This window comes from Brachyistius frenatus, unplaced genomic scaffold (genome assembly GCF_029030835.1).
Source record: "Brachyistius frenatus isolate BFR_SWC_R1_liver_20210118 unplaced genomic scaffold, ASM2903083v1 Contig_27, whole genome shotgun sequence".
Taxonomy (NCBI): Eukaryota; Metazoa; Chordata; class Actinopteri; family Embiotocidae; genus Brachyistius; species Brachyistius frenatus.
In genome coordinates, this window is record NW_027210626.1 from 685,923 (window position 1) to 704,084 (window position 18,162).

The 18,162-nt window shown below is 40.9% G+C and overlaps 1 protein-coding gene across 4 annotated transcripts in view; it reads right to left on the reverse strand.

Annotated features, from left to right (window-relative positions):
* The window catches only part of epha3 (eph receptor A3), a 99,774-nt gene that overhangs the window by 23,350 nt on the left and 58,262 nt on the right, over positions 1–18,162 (reverse strand). For 3 of the 4 annotated variants that reach the window (XM_069698499.1, XM_069698503.1, XM_069698502.1), the window contains exons 6-11: positions 16,048–16,172; positions 9,730–9,892; positions 8,981–9,086; positions 8,439–8,503; positions 6,835–6,960; positions 2,561–2,746 (exon numbers count right to left, since the gene is read on the reverse strand). In XM_069698499.1, coding sequence (XP_069554600.1) covers positions 2,561–2,746; positions 6,835–6,960; positions 8,439–8,503; positions 8,981–9,086; positions 9,730–9,892; positions 16,048–16,172 — 771 coding nt within the window. The remainder of the gene's footprint in view (positions 1–2,560; positions 2,747–6,834; positions 6,961–8,438; positions 8,504–8,980; positions 9,087–9,729; positions 9,893–16,047; positions 16,173–18,162) is intronic. The other variant, XM_069698500.1, reaches the window with a different exon arrangement.

The following is an 18,162-nucleotide window of genomic DNA, read 5'->3' on the forward strand; positions in this document are numbered from 1 at the left end:
CTGAAATTATGCCCTGCACTCACGCTGCTCCAGCTCATGCACATGTGTTCAGGGCATCCCTCCAAATGTCATGTACACACGCACATGCATGCACAGCACTGAATAGTGGGCTTCCCCTATTAGTCTCGAAGCAGTAAATGAAACCTCAGTCCAGTGTTATTACAGCATTTCTCACCGGCTGGACGTTAATAGGAAGAGTGGTTTAAGATGTATTAGGCAAACAGTCTCAGTGATGAGGGATATCACACACACACACACACACACACACACACACACACACACACACACACACACACACACACACACACACACACACACACACACACACACACACACACACACACACAACACAACACAACACAACACAACAACACAACACACACACACACACACACACACACACACACACACACACACACACACACACACACACACACACGCACACAGACTCCTTCCCTTTCAAGATCTATTGTGTTTGAACCTCAATGAAAGGGATCCAGGACCACAGCTAAATATGTGAGTGAATGTGCTTCCCTTACACAAGTTTTTGTAGAAAGTTTTACTTATGTTCTTCACAAAACATGTATTTCCATATTTTTGGTGAATATAAATGTATATTCTGCAGGAGGAGGCAAAACAGATTTATGCAACCTGATTTAAAAAGCTATACTTTGAACTCAATTATGTTGTTTACCGTCTTTTGCAATTATTTGACTCAATTCACTTCCTGTTTTTATGAAGAAAAAAAAATCCTTAAATAAAAGTGTCACCTTTGCTTCTTACGAGGCAGATTACGTTACGCTTAAGTAGCGTTGAGTTTGAGTATCTCGCTTTTATGTCTGAGCATGTAAATGTCATATTCCGATTTAGTAAATCTATATAAGTCGTATCCTGGTTTTGAGAAAGCTGATTATGCTAGCTGGAGTGCTCCAAAAGAAACCAGGATTCTGTTGCATGCATCAATTATTTAAAGCTTCTACCAGCGCAGGCACATCTTTGACCAGGTGATGTAACAGAAACACAAACAATGGCAGCAACAAGAGCCTCTTACTTCTGTAGCGACACTGAGTTTTGTCTTTCGTTGATGAAAAAATTAAACGTACTTGTCAGTTTAGATGGGAGAAAGCACTGACATAGTGACTTATTCAGGTCTGTAGTATACAGGCAAAGTGACAGCCTGAGACATGTTCAATACTTCTTGCTTCTTGCTTTTCTCACTGCTGGCTATAAAATGGATTAGCAATATATCTGCGACGCGATGTTGACATTTAATAGTGCTAAGCCCACTGTAAGCCAAAGTGGTCTCACTTTCAAGCCACAGTTTAATCAGACTAATGATTTCAACATCACCAGTCTGTGTTGTAAACAGAGGTGCCTGCATATATACCACACCAGTAATCAGGAACCAGGTAACTAGTATTTGGCATGAAAATAGGGATATGAAAAAAACCCTGATTTATTTGTATTCCATGTAAACAACTTGTCCCAAATATGATCAAAACCAGGATGAGCCAACCAGGACACTCAAGTCCATGTAAACACACTCATTATTTATGTCAGTAACAACTCATAACAATAAATTGCTAATTGAAAGCCTGAAATAAGTATTATCAATTTGTACTATGTTCGTTCATTTCTTTCTACCCTTTTTTCTTTCAACATGTCTGATGGTATACAACAACTATGACTGCAAACAAGGCCCCATCATTAATTGATACAATATGGCTTGGATGTCCTGTCTGTTACACATTAAGTTGATTCCTTATTTGGTAATACTGCTTTTGATTAAAATAAGTCATGCTGGTAAGTCTCTGAATTCAAAAGGCATAAATTAAAGGGAGCAATTAAGGAAGTGAGTTAATGTAAGAAAAGGGGAGATGAAGAAAAGAAGAACAAATGAGAAAATAAAGGGACCAAAAATTCAAGGACAATAAAGTGAGGGGAAGTTCTTCAGGTATTTTATTCTACTCCTTAGAATAACCATACTGGCAGAACTACTTAAGCCGAGTGCCGCAGGGAGAGACAGAGGCCAGGCCCGTTTCTCAGCGACAAAGTTCAGACTCATTATTTCCCTTTTTCTGCAGTCATTCCCAGTTAAACAGGCCTTCTGTGTGCTAATGATAGTCTTATAAAGAGGCCCAGAGGGGAGCAAGTCAGAGATATGGATTTATGGATTTATGCCCGCTTTGGACACAGGCTTTGATCAGAGCACATTGATCTGCAGAGATTTACACCACAGCAACTCAATAAAACTCCTTCGCTCTTTCACAGAAGTGTCCGCCACTTTAGAGCCATTTGTCAAAGACAATTGCAAATCCGGAATCGGTAAAAAGACTCTCCGGAGAGGTCGGATCTGGGAGGGAATGTGAATGGAAATGTTCTCTTCAGTAAAACGTCTCCCAAAATTAAGATTTCATTCTACTTCATCTCATAGCAATTAACAGAATACAACCTGATCAACAAAATAACAACTATTAAGAAAAATTCAGAAAAACTGGATAAAGGAGATGGCCAAACGTTTGGTGCAGGAGTAACTGATGAGAGTCATGTGTGCACTTACTGCGAGTTACCACCCCCTCCAGCCTGATGATGTTGGGGTGGTCAAATTGTCCCATGATTGACGCCTCAGCAAGGAAGTCCCGCCTCTGCTTGTCCGTGTATCCACCTTTCAGAGTCTTGATGGCCACACAGATCTCCTTCTTGCTGGGCAGCTTCAGGCGACCACTGCACACTTCTCCAAATTCACCTGGACATTTAAAAAATGGACAGATGCAACAAAAGAGATCAGATCTCTGACTGCTTACAAATATCAGACACATAGGCATCACACATCCAGGTTTTTTTTTTTTTTTTTTTTTTACACAATCAGAGACAATGACAGTGACAAAACATTTTTGTATTTGCAACATGAATTAGATCCTCAAAGTTTTGGTTCTCCAATTTACAAAGCCTATTGTTGATCTGATGTTAGAGACAAAACCTGAAAGGGCCATGGCCAACATATCTTATTAACAAAATTATCTACTGTTCATTATTGCATTTATTAGGAATATGGAACAACACAATGTTTGGGGTAACAGCAGGTTAGCTCACCAAAACTGTTACTTGTTTGAGTGAGGACAGTTCACATTATTTACTTATACTTCAGCTCATGTTTTACAAGCTCAGAATATAGCAGAACTACTAACAAACCAGGCAATGCAAGCCAAACCTTTCCAAAAACCTTGAGTTCCACACAGTTGATGTCAAAGGCCTGTCTTTGAGTCCAAGCAGAAGTAAAAACAGACTTTAGATTAGCTGCTGGACCTAACCGTGCATGGATCTACTTCAGAAGTTTAGCGAACTAAACTAGCTAAACTGCTTTTCCTAGAAACATCAACGTGTATTGTCATACATGGTCACTTAAAAGGGACAAAAACTGAAGTTTAATGTATTAAAGAATGTTTGGAATCAATTATCCTATTGCTAGCTCAGTTTGAAATTGAGAGCATGCTAACAAGCATATCACGAGGCCAAAGCACTGCAATTCCAGCACTTAAAACAACTATTGTTTAACGTGTAATGATGGATGATTTTTACAGATGCCTGTCAGTGAATCCGCCAGATGAAGATTAAAAAAAAAAAGGATCTCGATGATTACCTCAGTCAATACTTAACTCCCATTTTTCAGGAAAAATACATTTGTTCGTTTTGGAGAATCATTTGATTAAGGTGAATCCAGAGTCCACAGAACAACTCCCAACTGTGCTGAACCTTAATTCGGTGTGTCGAATTGAATGACTCAACATCCACTCCGGGAGAGTTAATTAGCATGCTCTGCTGGTGAGGGGATGTGTGTGTTGACTTCAGCTCAATGTGTGTGTGTGTGTGTACACGTGCTTGTGTCCATGAGGTACTGTAAGCTTTGTAGATAGGCATAGGCAGGCCACTTCAAAGGCAGCCCTGTTGACAGGGCTTTGGCTGCAGAAGATGAGTGGAGTGTGTATATGTGTGCGTGCATGTGTGCTATGCGAGTGTGTGTGTTGCACCATAAGATATATGCATATTATATATGCTCATTCAGGGTGATGTCAGAGCTAAGACGCGCAGATCTCTCTCTCTCTCTCTCTCTCCATCCAGTACAGTCATGTCTCATAGCAGCTCTGGATCACAGAGCATGGGTCAAACCCTGGACTTGAAGCAACCGGGTCTGGAAGAACTTAAGCCAGAATAATTACAACCTGTCTAAATACCAAAAGCATGGCTGCTCTTTCCTTCTCTGCTCTGTTCTTCAGGCCCTCAGCAGTGGACAGACGAGCCAGGCCAAGGCACCTTTTTATGTGGTCACTCTGAGAAAGAAGATCTCACTCTAATAAGGCTTGATTAGGGACACTCACTCCTTTCCTGTTATGAGTAGAGCTAGGTATCCTACTTTGATGTAAAAGTCTGACCCATGTAAGCAGAGTGGAGCATGTGTTTCATGTCTTTTAACACACAATCACTGATTGGCAAGAAGATCAAAGTGCTGTTAACATGTTTAATGAAGACAGATGGGGGTTGAGGCAGGGATGGAGAAAGAGGAGGTATGTTGTATATTGTTCCGAGTGCTTATGTGGCTTCATAAAAATCACACAGATGGGTGGTATGCTGCATTGAAGCTGACGGACCAAAATGTTTACATCATGGCTTGAGCTTTAATGTTCACCTCTGGTGTTCACTTCACATTTTCTTGAGTTAATAGATTAAAAAGCCAAAGTCCCTCTCTTTTACGATTTGGCCTACAAACCTATTGTTTTCTCTGGGTTTCCTGTATTGATTTACAAATGCTTCTGGGATTTCTGTCCAATTTCTAAAACAAACTGTTGTGCTGGTTACTAAATGCGACCACCCTATGACCCTGTCATTTTATTTATAATGTCCAGAACATGATTTCACAGTTGCTTTCCCACATAAAAATAGACTTATTACACAATGTGATGTTGAACTTCATGTCAGTATGAAGAAGCACTAAAATAAATATACTTTGTCTCAGCTATGCACTGTGCGCATTAAAAATGTATAGTACACTGTAGTGTAGACTTCTTCCATGTGAACTCAACTGTGTGTGAGGGTATAAAAGTTCAAGTGATATTGGTTTAGAAGGATGATAAAGATGAAGGAATTAATCATATATTCAATTACTAATAAAAATATGTATGCTTATATTATTGTTGATTGTTTTCACTTTAATGCCTACACAATTGCATTCAATATATTCAACTGTATTTAATGAGATGTATCTTAGTTTGTGCACATTTCTGGCAATTGATCTGGCAAATTTGAAGAGGTTAATGCTTATGTGTGGAAAATCAAAACGACATCTGAAATAAAAATGGATTCCCAACTGCAGCATTGATCAATTCCATAATAAACACAAATTGAACACAATTTGGTTTTATATCAGAAGGGAACACCAGATGTTTCCATATCTGACTTTGAAAAAGAAGCAAACAACGGCCCATGCAAACCCCTGTAAAGCTGTCAGCTATGTAGAATGAAAAACGCATTGTGGAGTGGAGTGCAGTCCAGTGTGGAGTCAAGTATAAGACTCTCAGGCCGTCCTGACAGCTTTACAGTGTGAAGGGCTGCTGGGACTCTGGAGACCAGTCTGCTGTTATGTGCTGTGTGCTTTAGTCTCCATCAATTCTGCCTGCACTCGACATGAATCATAATGCATTACCCTCCCGTCTGCAATCCTGCTCAAGTTATCAGGGTGTACAGGGAGGGGAAGGGGAAGGGAGGGAAGGGAGGGCAGGGGAGGGGAGAGGAGGGGAGTGGAGTGGAGGGGAGAGGAAGGGAGAGAAGGGGAGGGGAGGAAAGGAGAGGAGAGGAAAGGAGAGGAGGGGAGGGGAGGGGAAGGGAGGGGAGGGGAAGGAAAGGGAGAGGAGGGGAGTGGAGTGGAGGGGAGAGGAGAGGAGCGGAGAGAAGGGGAGGAAAGGAAAGGAAAGGAAAGGAAAGGAAAGGAAAGGAAAGGAAAGGAAAGGAAAGGAAAGGAAAGGAAAGGAAAGGAAAGGAAAGGAAAGGAAAGGAAAGGAGAGGAGAGGAGAGGAGAGGAGAGGAGAGGAGAGGAGAGGAGAGGAGAGGAGAGGAGAGGAGAGGAGAGGAGAGGAGAGGAGGGGAGGGGAGGGGAAGGGAGGGGGAGGGAGGGGATGGGAGAGGAGAGGAGGCTTGTTTTACTGTTGCAAGCATTAAACATCATGAGTTCAGAATTAAAGCATAAGGCCACTGCCTGTGGGAAATGTAAAGGAAGAAATGAATGAAGAGAAGAAAATGAAGGAATAAAAGAGGAGACATGAACCACCTGAAGGTTTTCTCATTTCACCATCTTTCCCTCCATCACAGGTAAGGACTAGAAGGAAGGCACTTCAAGCTGGGGCATTAAATGCCCTCTCATTCCCAGCTGTGCCGTATATAACGCACAAATAACCAGCCTGCAGCTATGAAAATGTAGATATATAGGAGCCCTACGTGCACTTCTCCTTTTCTTTGTGTGGTTGTACATTTGGTGTGCCATTTAAACTGAGCGTGAGAGACAATGAAAATAAAACGAAATAACTTGAGAGTGGGAAAAAGAGGTATTTTTTCTCGAATGTGCTTTATATTTTTTTTTACATATTTTTTCATTATTTTAAAATTTTCCCTTTGATTAACCCACCAATCTGATAGTTTGTTTGTAATGCTAGAGATGACACACACTGAATTTAATATTTAAGTCTCAGTTTTATTTATTAATATTTTTTTTTGCCTGAAATAGCCTATTCAGCATCTGTGTATGCAGTGAAGTCTGGTCAAACATTTTCCTTTGTCCATCCTCACCTGCTCCCACAACTTTATCGATGGCGATACACGAGGCGTCCAGCTCCTTGGCAAACTCATGCACGGCCTGGCTCGGGTCCTCATATGTGTGTGGGTCCACATAGGTCCTGATACCCGGCAGACGCACTGCAGAAGCACAAGAAAGTTACATCAATTAATGACCACTGGAAAGCTCCGCGCCTCCCAAAGTGTTTACCCACGTCGGTACGTCCTTTGAACGAGTCAATTTAAACTGTCTAAGTATGTGTGAATGATAAATGTCTACTGAACACTGCGTAATGAAACCAAAACTTTGAAGATGTTACAGTCTTGAGTTTCTCACTAATTCAATTTTGGTGAGGAATTCCCTTCAAGGAAAAGGTCAGAATGGGCTTTCAGCAGTAGCCAGTTGATCGTGTAAAATCATATGGTAGAATAACAGCTGCTAGTTAAACACTGAGACGTGTCTCCAAGTAAAACAGTTTTCATGTGTTTAAGTAAACCTCAGACAGAAAAATCATGAGCAGATTCCCACATTAACTCATCAAAACGTAGCTGATTTGTGATACAAATGTTTTTTTGTGAGGTCTCTGTAGATCGGTAATTGAAATTTCAACAAACACTCTAATATAAAGAGTTTGTGTTTCCCCAGATAGTCTCTTTTAGTTCAATGTGATGTAGTGATAGTAACACAAACAGGAATTTCCACAAAAAAGATGTTGACTTTGATAACACTTCTAAGTCAGACACCAGAACCTCATGGTATGTTTGACCAAACGTGAGAATGCATTAACTTAAAAAAAAGAAAAGGGCACGAGACTATACTGTTCAAAGACACACTTGAAAAACATGTAAACCTATCCTTTAAGTAATACAGTTGTATTTCATCCCTGCATGTTAAAATGTATGCAGTGCATCTGACCCATCCTGACTTTTCATGAAGCAGATGTTGTTAAGTGCTTGGGGAGTTCTGGGGCTAACGACTGGGTCAAAGCTACAGGTTATTATTCCACATAAATAACACGTAGTAAGAAAATAAGGAGAAAAAAAAGAAGGAATAAAAAGTGAGCAAAATGGATATAAAGAAAATGAAAATGAATCACAATTAGACATCCTTTTTTTGTTTGGAATTTGCACTTAACCCCAATTTCACCTAAAAAACATAAATGGGACTGTTTAATCCCTGGTCACACAAAAAATTCACAGAAAGGACTTTACTCTGGAAAAAAGGAAATAAAGTAAGTAAAGTAAAGTACTTTTCAGTAATTTCTACAAAATGACTGGGAAAACAGTCTGAAATTGTTATCTTTATAAATTAAACCTCCAGGTTTGGTTTGGAAATGGACCAAAAAAACTTTCTTAGCATGGTCTTGTTTTGATTATTGTCTTCTCATATGACCAAACAAACCAAAGTAAAAGAGGAAACCACTTCATGCTTGGAAATATCTGCTCTAAAAACAACCGCTGTTGGTCAAGACGTGGAAATGTTCTGGGAAAGACATATCTCTGCAAATACAACCATCAAACTATCTGGAATATAACTACCTGGTTTTATTTCCACTTAGTAAATAGTGCAGACAGGACAGATCAAAACTGGTCTGAGAAAAACAGAGTCCGGTACTTACAGTGGCCGTTGCCAAAGTGAAGTCTTTTCTCATCAGGATGTTTGGATTTGCTGCGGCAACAAAACCTGCCAGTCCAAACAGAGGTAGATCAGAAGTGGTGCCACATCTCCCAGTAAGACTTCACCCACTGGCCCAGCCTGGAGGCTAGCCGCATGTGTGGGTGCGCGTGTGAGTGTGCGTGTGAGTGTGTGTGTGTGTGTTTGTGTGTGTGTGTGTGTGTGTGTAACCCCAGCTCTTATAAGCCAAGAGAGGATCACTAAGTCACATAATGTGCCATGGATTTATACTCTCTCTGAACACTACTGACTGACAACTTCAGGCACACATACGGGCATGAAAACACCTTCACGCTCCTATGCACAGACTTTACAGTATCTTTAACTGATATAGCAGAGAAGAAATAAAATAAAGGGAGTTGTGTGTAGCACTAGCAGGTAAACTAGCATTTTGAAAAACACTTAACTATCAGTTAGCACTGGGGTTAAATTAATTGTTGTGATTGGAGGAGCTGAGAATCCAGAAAAAGTGAGCGGAGGACAGACCTGCCAATCAGGACGTAGAGCAGCACAGTGAGCAGGATGATGGCCACGGCAGAGGAAATGGCAATCAAAACAACCTGGCTGCTCTCACTGGAGATGGAGAAGGCTGCTGAAAGACAGACAGCGACAGCTAATGAGCAGTGGTAACCTTGTTTTGATAACAAACTCATTTAAACACAAACATTAATTACCCTCCATTAGTACTCCAACATCTGCGTGTATCAAGATCGAACGTCCATCTGATTCAAAGCAATATTCGAATCCGTCCCCACATTATCAAATAAAGGTTGTTCAAGTGCTTCTTGGGACACTTATTGGTCAAATGAATGAATACAAATGAGCTTTGACAGTTTCTATCTCTCACTGCACTGATAACTAAACTGTACTAGACATGAATGAAGAAGACTTAAGCAACAATTCTTTTAGTTATTACGGGTTTTAGAAACTAATACTGCTGTTAAAAAACATGTTGGTTATACCTGGATATTTGTTCGGCGAGATGACTGGACACAAACCGGACACAAACATTCTTCTTTTAAAAGCGGGATGAAAAAATAACTTTCATACTTGCATGTTCTCCAATCAAAACAGCTTCATAACAATTATAATAATTAGCAGTAATTGTATTTAAAAGGCTACTATTGGGCTTATGACTAATTAGCAGAAACCAAAATAAAAGTCAACCTGTATTCTTAACAACAGCAGTATTTCGAGACAAAAACCAGCAAGCCTCTGCTCTGTGCTGAACTTACAGTCAGGGCTGGTCTCAAACTGGAAACTGGGGCTGCTGGCTCCGTATCCAGCTGCGGTGCGAGCTCTGATCTGCAGCAGGTAGGCGGTGTTGGACTTTAGACCACTGAGGGTCACATTACAACCTCGAGCACGGAGGATGGTGTAGCTGGTCTCCTGCTCCTCCTGGAAAACAAGGAGGAAAAAGGAACAAGATGACAGAGTTACAGAGGAAGGGACGAAATATTTGTAAGAAATATTTACGTCGTCTTGGTTGGAACTAAATATGCATATACAATATGTACAATTTAACACAGTGTACACTATGCACATGTCCATTTTCAAACACATGCAAACACGCAAACAACCCAGACAGTTTGACAGCTTTCTTCCCAGCCTGATGAATTATGCCCTTTATATTTTATGACTTCTCTCCTACTGATCTCCACTGATAAAACAACAGGAGGATTTACACACCAGGTTGGCAGTCAGCACATTGTTTCCAGATGCGGGAGGTAGAAAAACGTCAGAGAACAGAAAAAAGGGCAGGGGGTGGTCGAGGAGGAGAAAACATAGAAAGCAGCCTTAAACATGACTGATTTATAGTAAATAGGCTTTTCTGAGGGACACAATTAGACCTAAGACGTAAGACGATAAAAATAGAAAAAACATGAATGGCAACATACCTTTTCTTCACTTTAGAAAATATCCAGTTACAGAACAAAGGACATTTTTTTCTTGAACAAAATGTTATTTTTCACCAAAGTTTGTGTTCTCTGCCTGTGCCTCACACACAACTGCAATCACATTATTATTGATGCAAGACTATGCCCCTAACCATTAAACAAAGGAAAAATAGCACAAGGACGAACTTAAATCTGAATGACAACCTATTAGGGATGACTTCAACAATCCTGAAAATGAGCTACGTGTCTTGCAAAGCGGCCGAGCTCATAAAAATCATTCAAGGCTAAACCTTGTCCATGCATTGTCAAATCCTCATTTTATAGACACGGTTATTAACAGGCGCTCATTTGAACAGGCAACAGCATAAACACTCATAGACATTGACATGTACACACGCACCCAATCAGTCTCCAAAGGAAACTTCACGCCCATTAATGGAGTGGATCGGAGTTTTATGGAGCACAAAGCTTTTTACACTGGTATGTGTGTGAGGAGGTAACTGATCCACCAGACCTGCACTGGGACAACGCTTCATCACAACTATAAATCTCTTGCAGCTTGTCACTGTTCAGTGCTCCAAACAGCATGTGATCCCCTGAAAATCACACACAGGTGTGGCACAAGCACCTTTGTGTGCATGCGTGTGTGTGTGTGTGTGTGTGTGTGTGTGTGTGTGTGTGTGTGTGTGTGTGTGTGTGTGTGTGTGTGTGTGTGTGTGTGTGTGTGTGTGCGAATCGTTTATATACTGTATATGTGTATACGGACAGATACACAGAGAAATAATCTCTCCTCTGTACATACTGCAGCCTGACAAGCTATGTGAATGTGGACTATCCACTTGGTGTGTGTGTGTGTGTGTGTGTGTGTGTGTGTGTGTGTGTGTGTGTGTGTGTGTGTGTGTGTGTGTGTGTGTGTGTGTGTGTGTGTGTGTGTGTGTGTGTGTGTGCGTGTGTGTGTGCGTGTGTGTGTGTGTGTGTGCCCTCACCAGAACACTGTTAGAATTTAATATGGCCTCTGTGCTGTGCTCTACTTTGATAACGTAAACAAAGCTGTAGCAAATTATAGCTTGTATAACTCACTCACACACACACACACACACACACACACACACACACACACACACACACACACACACACACACACACACACACACACACACACACACACACACACACACACACACACACACACACACACACACACACACACACACACATTTATAGATGCAAAAGCCCACAGACCCCAAAACAGGAGATGTTCAGCAGAAGTCTTGTAAATACAGTGTTTTAGCCAGCATTCCTTTTGTCTAAGACTAAATAAACAGCCAAAATTAAAGTGGATTTGAAGCTCTTCCTTTACTCTTTAGATTACGGTGATAAAACATGCAAATACAATCAGCACAGTGTATTCCCTCAAATTCTATTTTCACAAAGTGCACTCGGAAATGCCTTATCAGCTGCAGAGCGTCCCTTAGCCAGTTAAACGATAGGGAGATCTTACAGTAGGCCTCGGATTTCCAAAAGATGAAACACCTCTCTTCTTCTGGGAAGCTTTTTGGTTGGGAATTTCTGAGAATAGAACCAAACCTTTCCTAACTATTCCCACACACATATATTCAGGAAAGAAAATGAGCAGCCCTCACATGAAACATTAGAGCCTCTAGTTTCTTAACTGACTTTGGTGAAGCCAGAGGCAAAATGCTGGTTAGGTGTGGTTAATTCTAAATAATAAGCTGGCTGGGCTGTCCTGGTGTGAGCCTTGCTTGCTGCTCATACCATGGCTCTTTGCACAGTTTGCACTAACATAACTTTATTTGAGATCTTTAAAATTGAGTCAAGTTATCTTTACTTGCAGCTCCTGAGATAGAATGTTTTTTTTTTTTTTTTTTTTTTACATTCATTTGGTTAAATTAGTATTTCTTAAGTAGCTGACTGAACAATACTTTTGACAAATTATTGTTATTTACTATTTTCAAATCCAGTGACAACAACAGATACGCACTGCTCAGCAGGACCACTGGTACTAATCATTAAGATGTAAGTATACAAATTCAGAATACCGTTTCAGTTTTTATTATTTACTCCCTTTTTGCAACTTAGAACAAATCTGGTACAGTGATCCTATTTTAAATTATTTCTAAAATCATAATATCTAAGTACTGTATCCACCTTACTCTTGTTTTAATTTATCAACCATATACTGCAGCAACAGAAGTTCTCTTGAAGCTTTACAAGCGTGACATCACGGTGTATTTTCGAATGGGATTGGTACACTATACATGGAGCATCAGTTCAAAGCCAATACAAGTTAAAAATCGAATCGAAGTGACTTTGATTAAATTACACTTCTTCTCATATGGAAACAGGAAGCTAATAGGGGAAAAAAAAATTCCCCTCGGGGATTAATAAAGTAACTACCTAACCTAACCTAACCTAATAACCCACACATGTTTATCGCAATGTTGTTTTTCACTGTAATTCTAAATAATCTTGGGAACAACAGCTGTAATAAAGCACTGAAGATTATTTTTACTGCTGGCTTGCGAACACTTTACTTAACAGCTTAGTTCCACTACCATCGTTTATGTGTTTGCATCAAGTAAAATGATCTATTGGGTTCACATGGATGATTTTAAAGTCCATGTTTTCATCAGGAGAAAATGTTGTACAAAATTGGTGCATTACTTAAACACGAGGAGTCCAATATCCACTCAGCATTTTCAGTGGTATATTATGAGACTAAATGAGTCGTGACAAATAACATTTTTGTTCTGCCTCACACTAAGCCCCCCATAGAAAAGTATGTTTATTTAGAATTTACTCATGAAAAATTTCACCTGATAAAACTTTTCCTTGCCCTGCTTCGAACGCCAGTGTTTGATTGTTTTTGAAACCCCACAACAAAAACAAACTGTAGCCGTAATTGTATAACTCCCCTTGTTGGCCAATGGCTTGACCCCCAGAATATATTGGTCCACTGACGATTCCATCTACTATATAAGTGATGTCATGTGGTTCTTGGCAAAATGTTTCAATTTTCTACAGTGACAGAAGCAAGGCTGGCTGGAGCTATCTGCAAATTTCTATTGGAATACACGATTGTCTACACTGTGTATGGCTGTTTTAAACTTGTGTAAATACAGACGCAGAAAGTCTGGCGGATACTGCGAATACAGTATGAACATCCCATTCTTAGTCTAAACTATCTTTTAATCTTTGTCCCTCTGGTTTTTTGTGTTCCGTTTCACCATCCTGTTTATCGGTACATGCAATTATGTCCATGCGTGTCTGTGGACGTGTCTCCAAAAGCCTCTTTGTGTCTCATGAGTGAGTCATGGTGTGGTCTTGGTGTGGGGAATTTGTGTTCCTACAGCCTTGATCCTTGGCATGCTACTGTTGGTGCCTCTGTCTGCCACATGAAGAGGCCTCTATCCTGGGTTGTTGTGGGGGGTCTCCCCTGGTTATCCAAGTTTGCTCTTCTGCATGGAAGAGCCTTTTGTCTGAGGTTTAAAATCCCAGGGTATGTATGACTGCTGGGGAGAATCCTCTGGGAACCTGGTTTGTGTGTATGTGTGTTTTTTTGTTTCTAATTCCTGAGAAGATGTGATTACCAAGGACCAGTGAGAATTTCCAGAGCTTTTTCATAATAAAAGATTCTTCTCTCAACCCCACCCTTATACAGTTCCTCGTTGTTTTGGAATTTCTATGCGTTTGTGATGAGTGAGAACGTGTGTGTCTGATTGGTAAACCACAGCTCTGACCCAGCATCACTCATTAACTTTTCCTCTCACTGTTTTCCGGCCTTGTTTTAACATCTTAGGTAAGGATGGCTGCGCAAAGACCAGAGTTTAGAGAGGAAACAGCTTCTGTCAGCCTACTAATCAAGAGATTAGGGGCCACTGTTGGCATTCAGGCAAACTGATCTGGGACACACACACATACACACACACACACGCTGAATCTGCCAGAGTGATTAAACCTGCATCCACGGGTAATTTCACCATCAAATGTCAGCTATAGCACGGCATTGGTGCTGAAAGCAAGTGTAATTCGTTCTGCACTAATTTCCCTCACAGAGGAATGAGGGACCCCACAGATGCATTTACTGTCTGCCATAAAACTTGTCTCCATTAAGGAGCAGACTTGAGAGGAAGAGGAGAGCATGAGAGACAGAAGAAAGATGGAAACAGGAGATGAGCGGTACAAATGAGGGAAGGTGGGGAGGAGTAAAGAACAAGCAGAAAGAAGAAAAGAGGGTGGAGGGTGGTCAGGAGAAAATAACTTTTTTGGTGTGTTATAAAAAGAGATCATGGAAAACACTGGTTTTGTTATTTTTGCACAAAAAGCCTGTTTAAAGCTCCTGTATCATTAACACACACACACACACACACACACACACACACACACACACACACACACACACACACACACACACACACACACACACACACAACTAGAATAACTACAATAGCCAACTTTTGTAATATATTTTTAGTAAAATCTAAGTCTAAATTCTTCAATATTGCCTTTTAAGTACTCGTAACCACACCGTATATCCATAGACAAGAAACCCCAAATCTTATGTAAAGTGGGTAAAGTAAACACACAAGTGGGATTAATCCAACAATACATAGCACTTAAAAAAGAGAGACAAACGTTTTAACAAAACCCTCTCTCACTTTGCATGACTGATGATAGATTGACTTCTGAAGTGTGATGTTGTTACATACGACACATGGAAACCAGTCAATCCAGCAAATGCTGCATCTAGTTTGAAATTTGGGAGAATTCACTTATTTGCTGTTTTGTAAAAAGTTAGACAAAAACATTTATACTTCTCTCAACCATTCAGTAAACAGCAATTATCTTAGCACAATAACTAAAAAAAAAAGTAAAACTAAACTCCCTGGAACATCACAGAGTTGTGTATTCATTTTAATTTCAATGGGTCAGGACAGTTTTTTAAATGGGCATTTACTGTCAGTTGCATAATTTTAAGGAAGCAGTAACATTAACACACAACACAGTTCAAGGGACTATTTTAAGCCAAACCATTATATTTCCTGAAACCCAAGCAAGTGTTTTTTTGTGCCTAAACCTGACCAGGGGACCTAACTTAGGAAACACTTATGTCGGTCGTATTTGAGAGTAGGCACGAACAACCTATATGGTCGTATTGGATGGAGAACTTGGAAATTCAGTCAGCTTGCCCAGAAGAAGTCTTGGATGGGTTTGCTCTCAATTGTTTCTGTGATAGGAGGACTCTTGAGTTTTAAAATGCAGAAGTTTGAGAAAAAATGCTGAAGCTTTTTTTTTACCCCCAAATGAGAGATTTTCAAAGGAGTTCATATGGTGCCACCCTTGTCTGCAGTATCTGTTTTTCTTTAATAAATCCATGGAAGACAGCGAGGCTCGATCTGTCTGAAAATAATAAAATCCATATATTTGCAAGTTTAAAGCTAACTATTGCCATGTCCCCTTTTATGCTGGCCGTATTATATTCACCAGACTCGTCAAGAATGATGAAAATCTTATCTTCCTCTCAAGGTATTTCCCAAAATGTTGAACTATTCCTTTGAGGGGTGCAGCTTGTAATGCTGCCTGGCTTAAAGGCACACAAGGTTAACTTTAAAGAGCGACACATTGTACACCAACCTTTTCGTAGTATTTGATCTCGTAGTCGAGGATGATCCCGTTGGGTCGCTCTGGCTCCTGCCAGGACAGGGAGACGCTGTTTCGAGACGTCTTCTCCTTTCTGATCACTGTAACCGGAGAGGGAGCTGGGCAGGAGACACAGACAGACACAGAGGGAAGGAGAGAAAGGGTAAGTTCCTTTATAGTAAGGTTCAGTGGAAGTTCAGTCCCTGGTGTTGAATCCTGGCAATTGTCTATAGTTCCTGTTAGCCTAATTCAGTTTGCTGCCACGGTGGGGCTGCATTAAAGCCTGTGGCCCCGGACTGCGAGTGGAACAAGACAATGTACACTAATACCACTGATATGTGCGTACACACGCAACACTGCATCACATTACATCCTGCTTATATTGCAGGAAGCAACTTCTCAGCACTTTGTCCTTCAGCCTTTATTGCAGTGTTTATTGTTCCACTGCATTTTAGGGAAACGTCTTATATTTTCCATTTGAAACCCTATGAACCGTCTATTTCCTTTTCTCTCTCTCTCTCTCTCTCTGCCATCCCCCATGCCTTTTGGTTTGTTGCTTTCTCTGTCGCCAATCTTCCTTGCCAATCCTTCACCCATGCATCGCGTTGCCTCAGGGAGTTCACATGGTCCCAATCTAGTAATTCAGCACATCTCTCCTTCTATCGAGCCCTGCCCCCCTCCCTCGTTCTGTGTCTCCCTCTTCATTCCCTTTCTCATTTCCCTTTTTTACTGCTCTCTAATTGCCAGGCAGCTCCGGGGGCCAACTCGGCATCTGAGGCATCGACTTTTAATTTTATTAGACCACAGGAAAAAACATGTTTGTCTTTGAAATGTTCAAGCCTTTCTTGATTGTGATTATAAGGCTACAGAGTGTGTGCGTCTCTTTGCACATATACTTTCGTGTATTTCCGCGGGAAGTTATTTTTTTCTCCTGTAATGAATCCAGATGGGGAGAATCTGTTTCTAGACCCCCTGCTCCTCCACTCCTCCTCTCCCTCTGGTTCTGATAGTGGGGCGAGGCTGTGCTTTTTATTGGCTCTGTGGTTTATGGTGGTAATGATTTACTGTGTCTGGGTCGCTTGGAGGCGGCTTTAAGCTCCTCTCCTCCTCCTCCTTTTCCTTCTCAGTGCTTCCCTTTCCATCTTTTTTCTGCATGTCTATCGCCAAGCACTTCATTCACTGTCACTCTCCGGTTCTGTCCAAGGCATAACCGTAGAACTGATACAGCATACCAGAACTGGCCTTTTGTGTCATTCACTTGTGATTTGAGGCAGACGATGCAGCTGTTGAAACACATCTGTAACACTGGCAGACTGTTGGGAGAGATTATTTTGTCGTAGAACTATGGAATTCATTGAAAAGAGATGCTGTTCAACAGCTTAAAACAATAATAGAATTAAGCTACACCCTGTGAAATGTACTGTTTTGAAACAATTAAATATGATCAATTGGCCTTTAAAAAAAGGGATTTGCCCATGTATTTATCAACACTATGTACCTGTGTTTAAGTTTAAGTACATTTAGACGACTCTATGTGGATCCCAGCTACTCTGTTGTTAGCATAGTTACGACAACAAGTGGAGGGCAAAGGAGGCGAGAGGAGGAGAGCTATCTGATAGCACCTTGACAGCGCAGCCAGGACACACTTGCTCCTTCCCAGGGAAACACTTAATCCAACTTTTAACAGCTTTGGCATCTATGTGTGTGTGTCTGTGTGTGTGCTTGGGAGAAAGTGTACCGACGGGTGGGGCTAGTGCACTGACATACCTAATCCTTGTAAACTCCGAGGGCTGATGGAGAGTGTGCAGCTGCGGGCTGAGATATTTGTTCGAGGGAGAGCGAGGACTGTGAGTGTGTGTGGGGTGAGGACGGCGGGTATACAGTTTGTGTAAATCTGCTTGCAAGTGTGTGCTGATCTATGATATGGAAAGACCAAGATCCATCTCTTGTGATGATCACTCAAACATTAAGATGGCTTTCCATATTCTGAGCACACGTGGCCTCTTGGTGTTGATAAGCCCTCTTCAAATCTAATATATATTCATATTGCAGACAGAATCCTTCTGACGAACCACACAGAGATTATAATGCTTATTAACAGAAGACTCC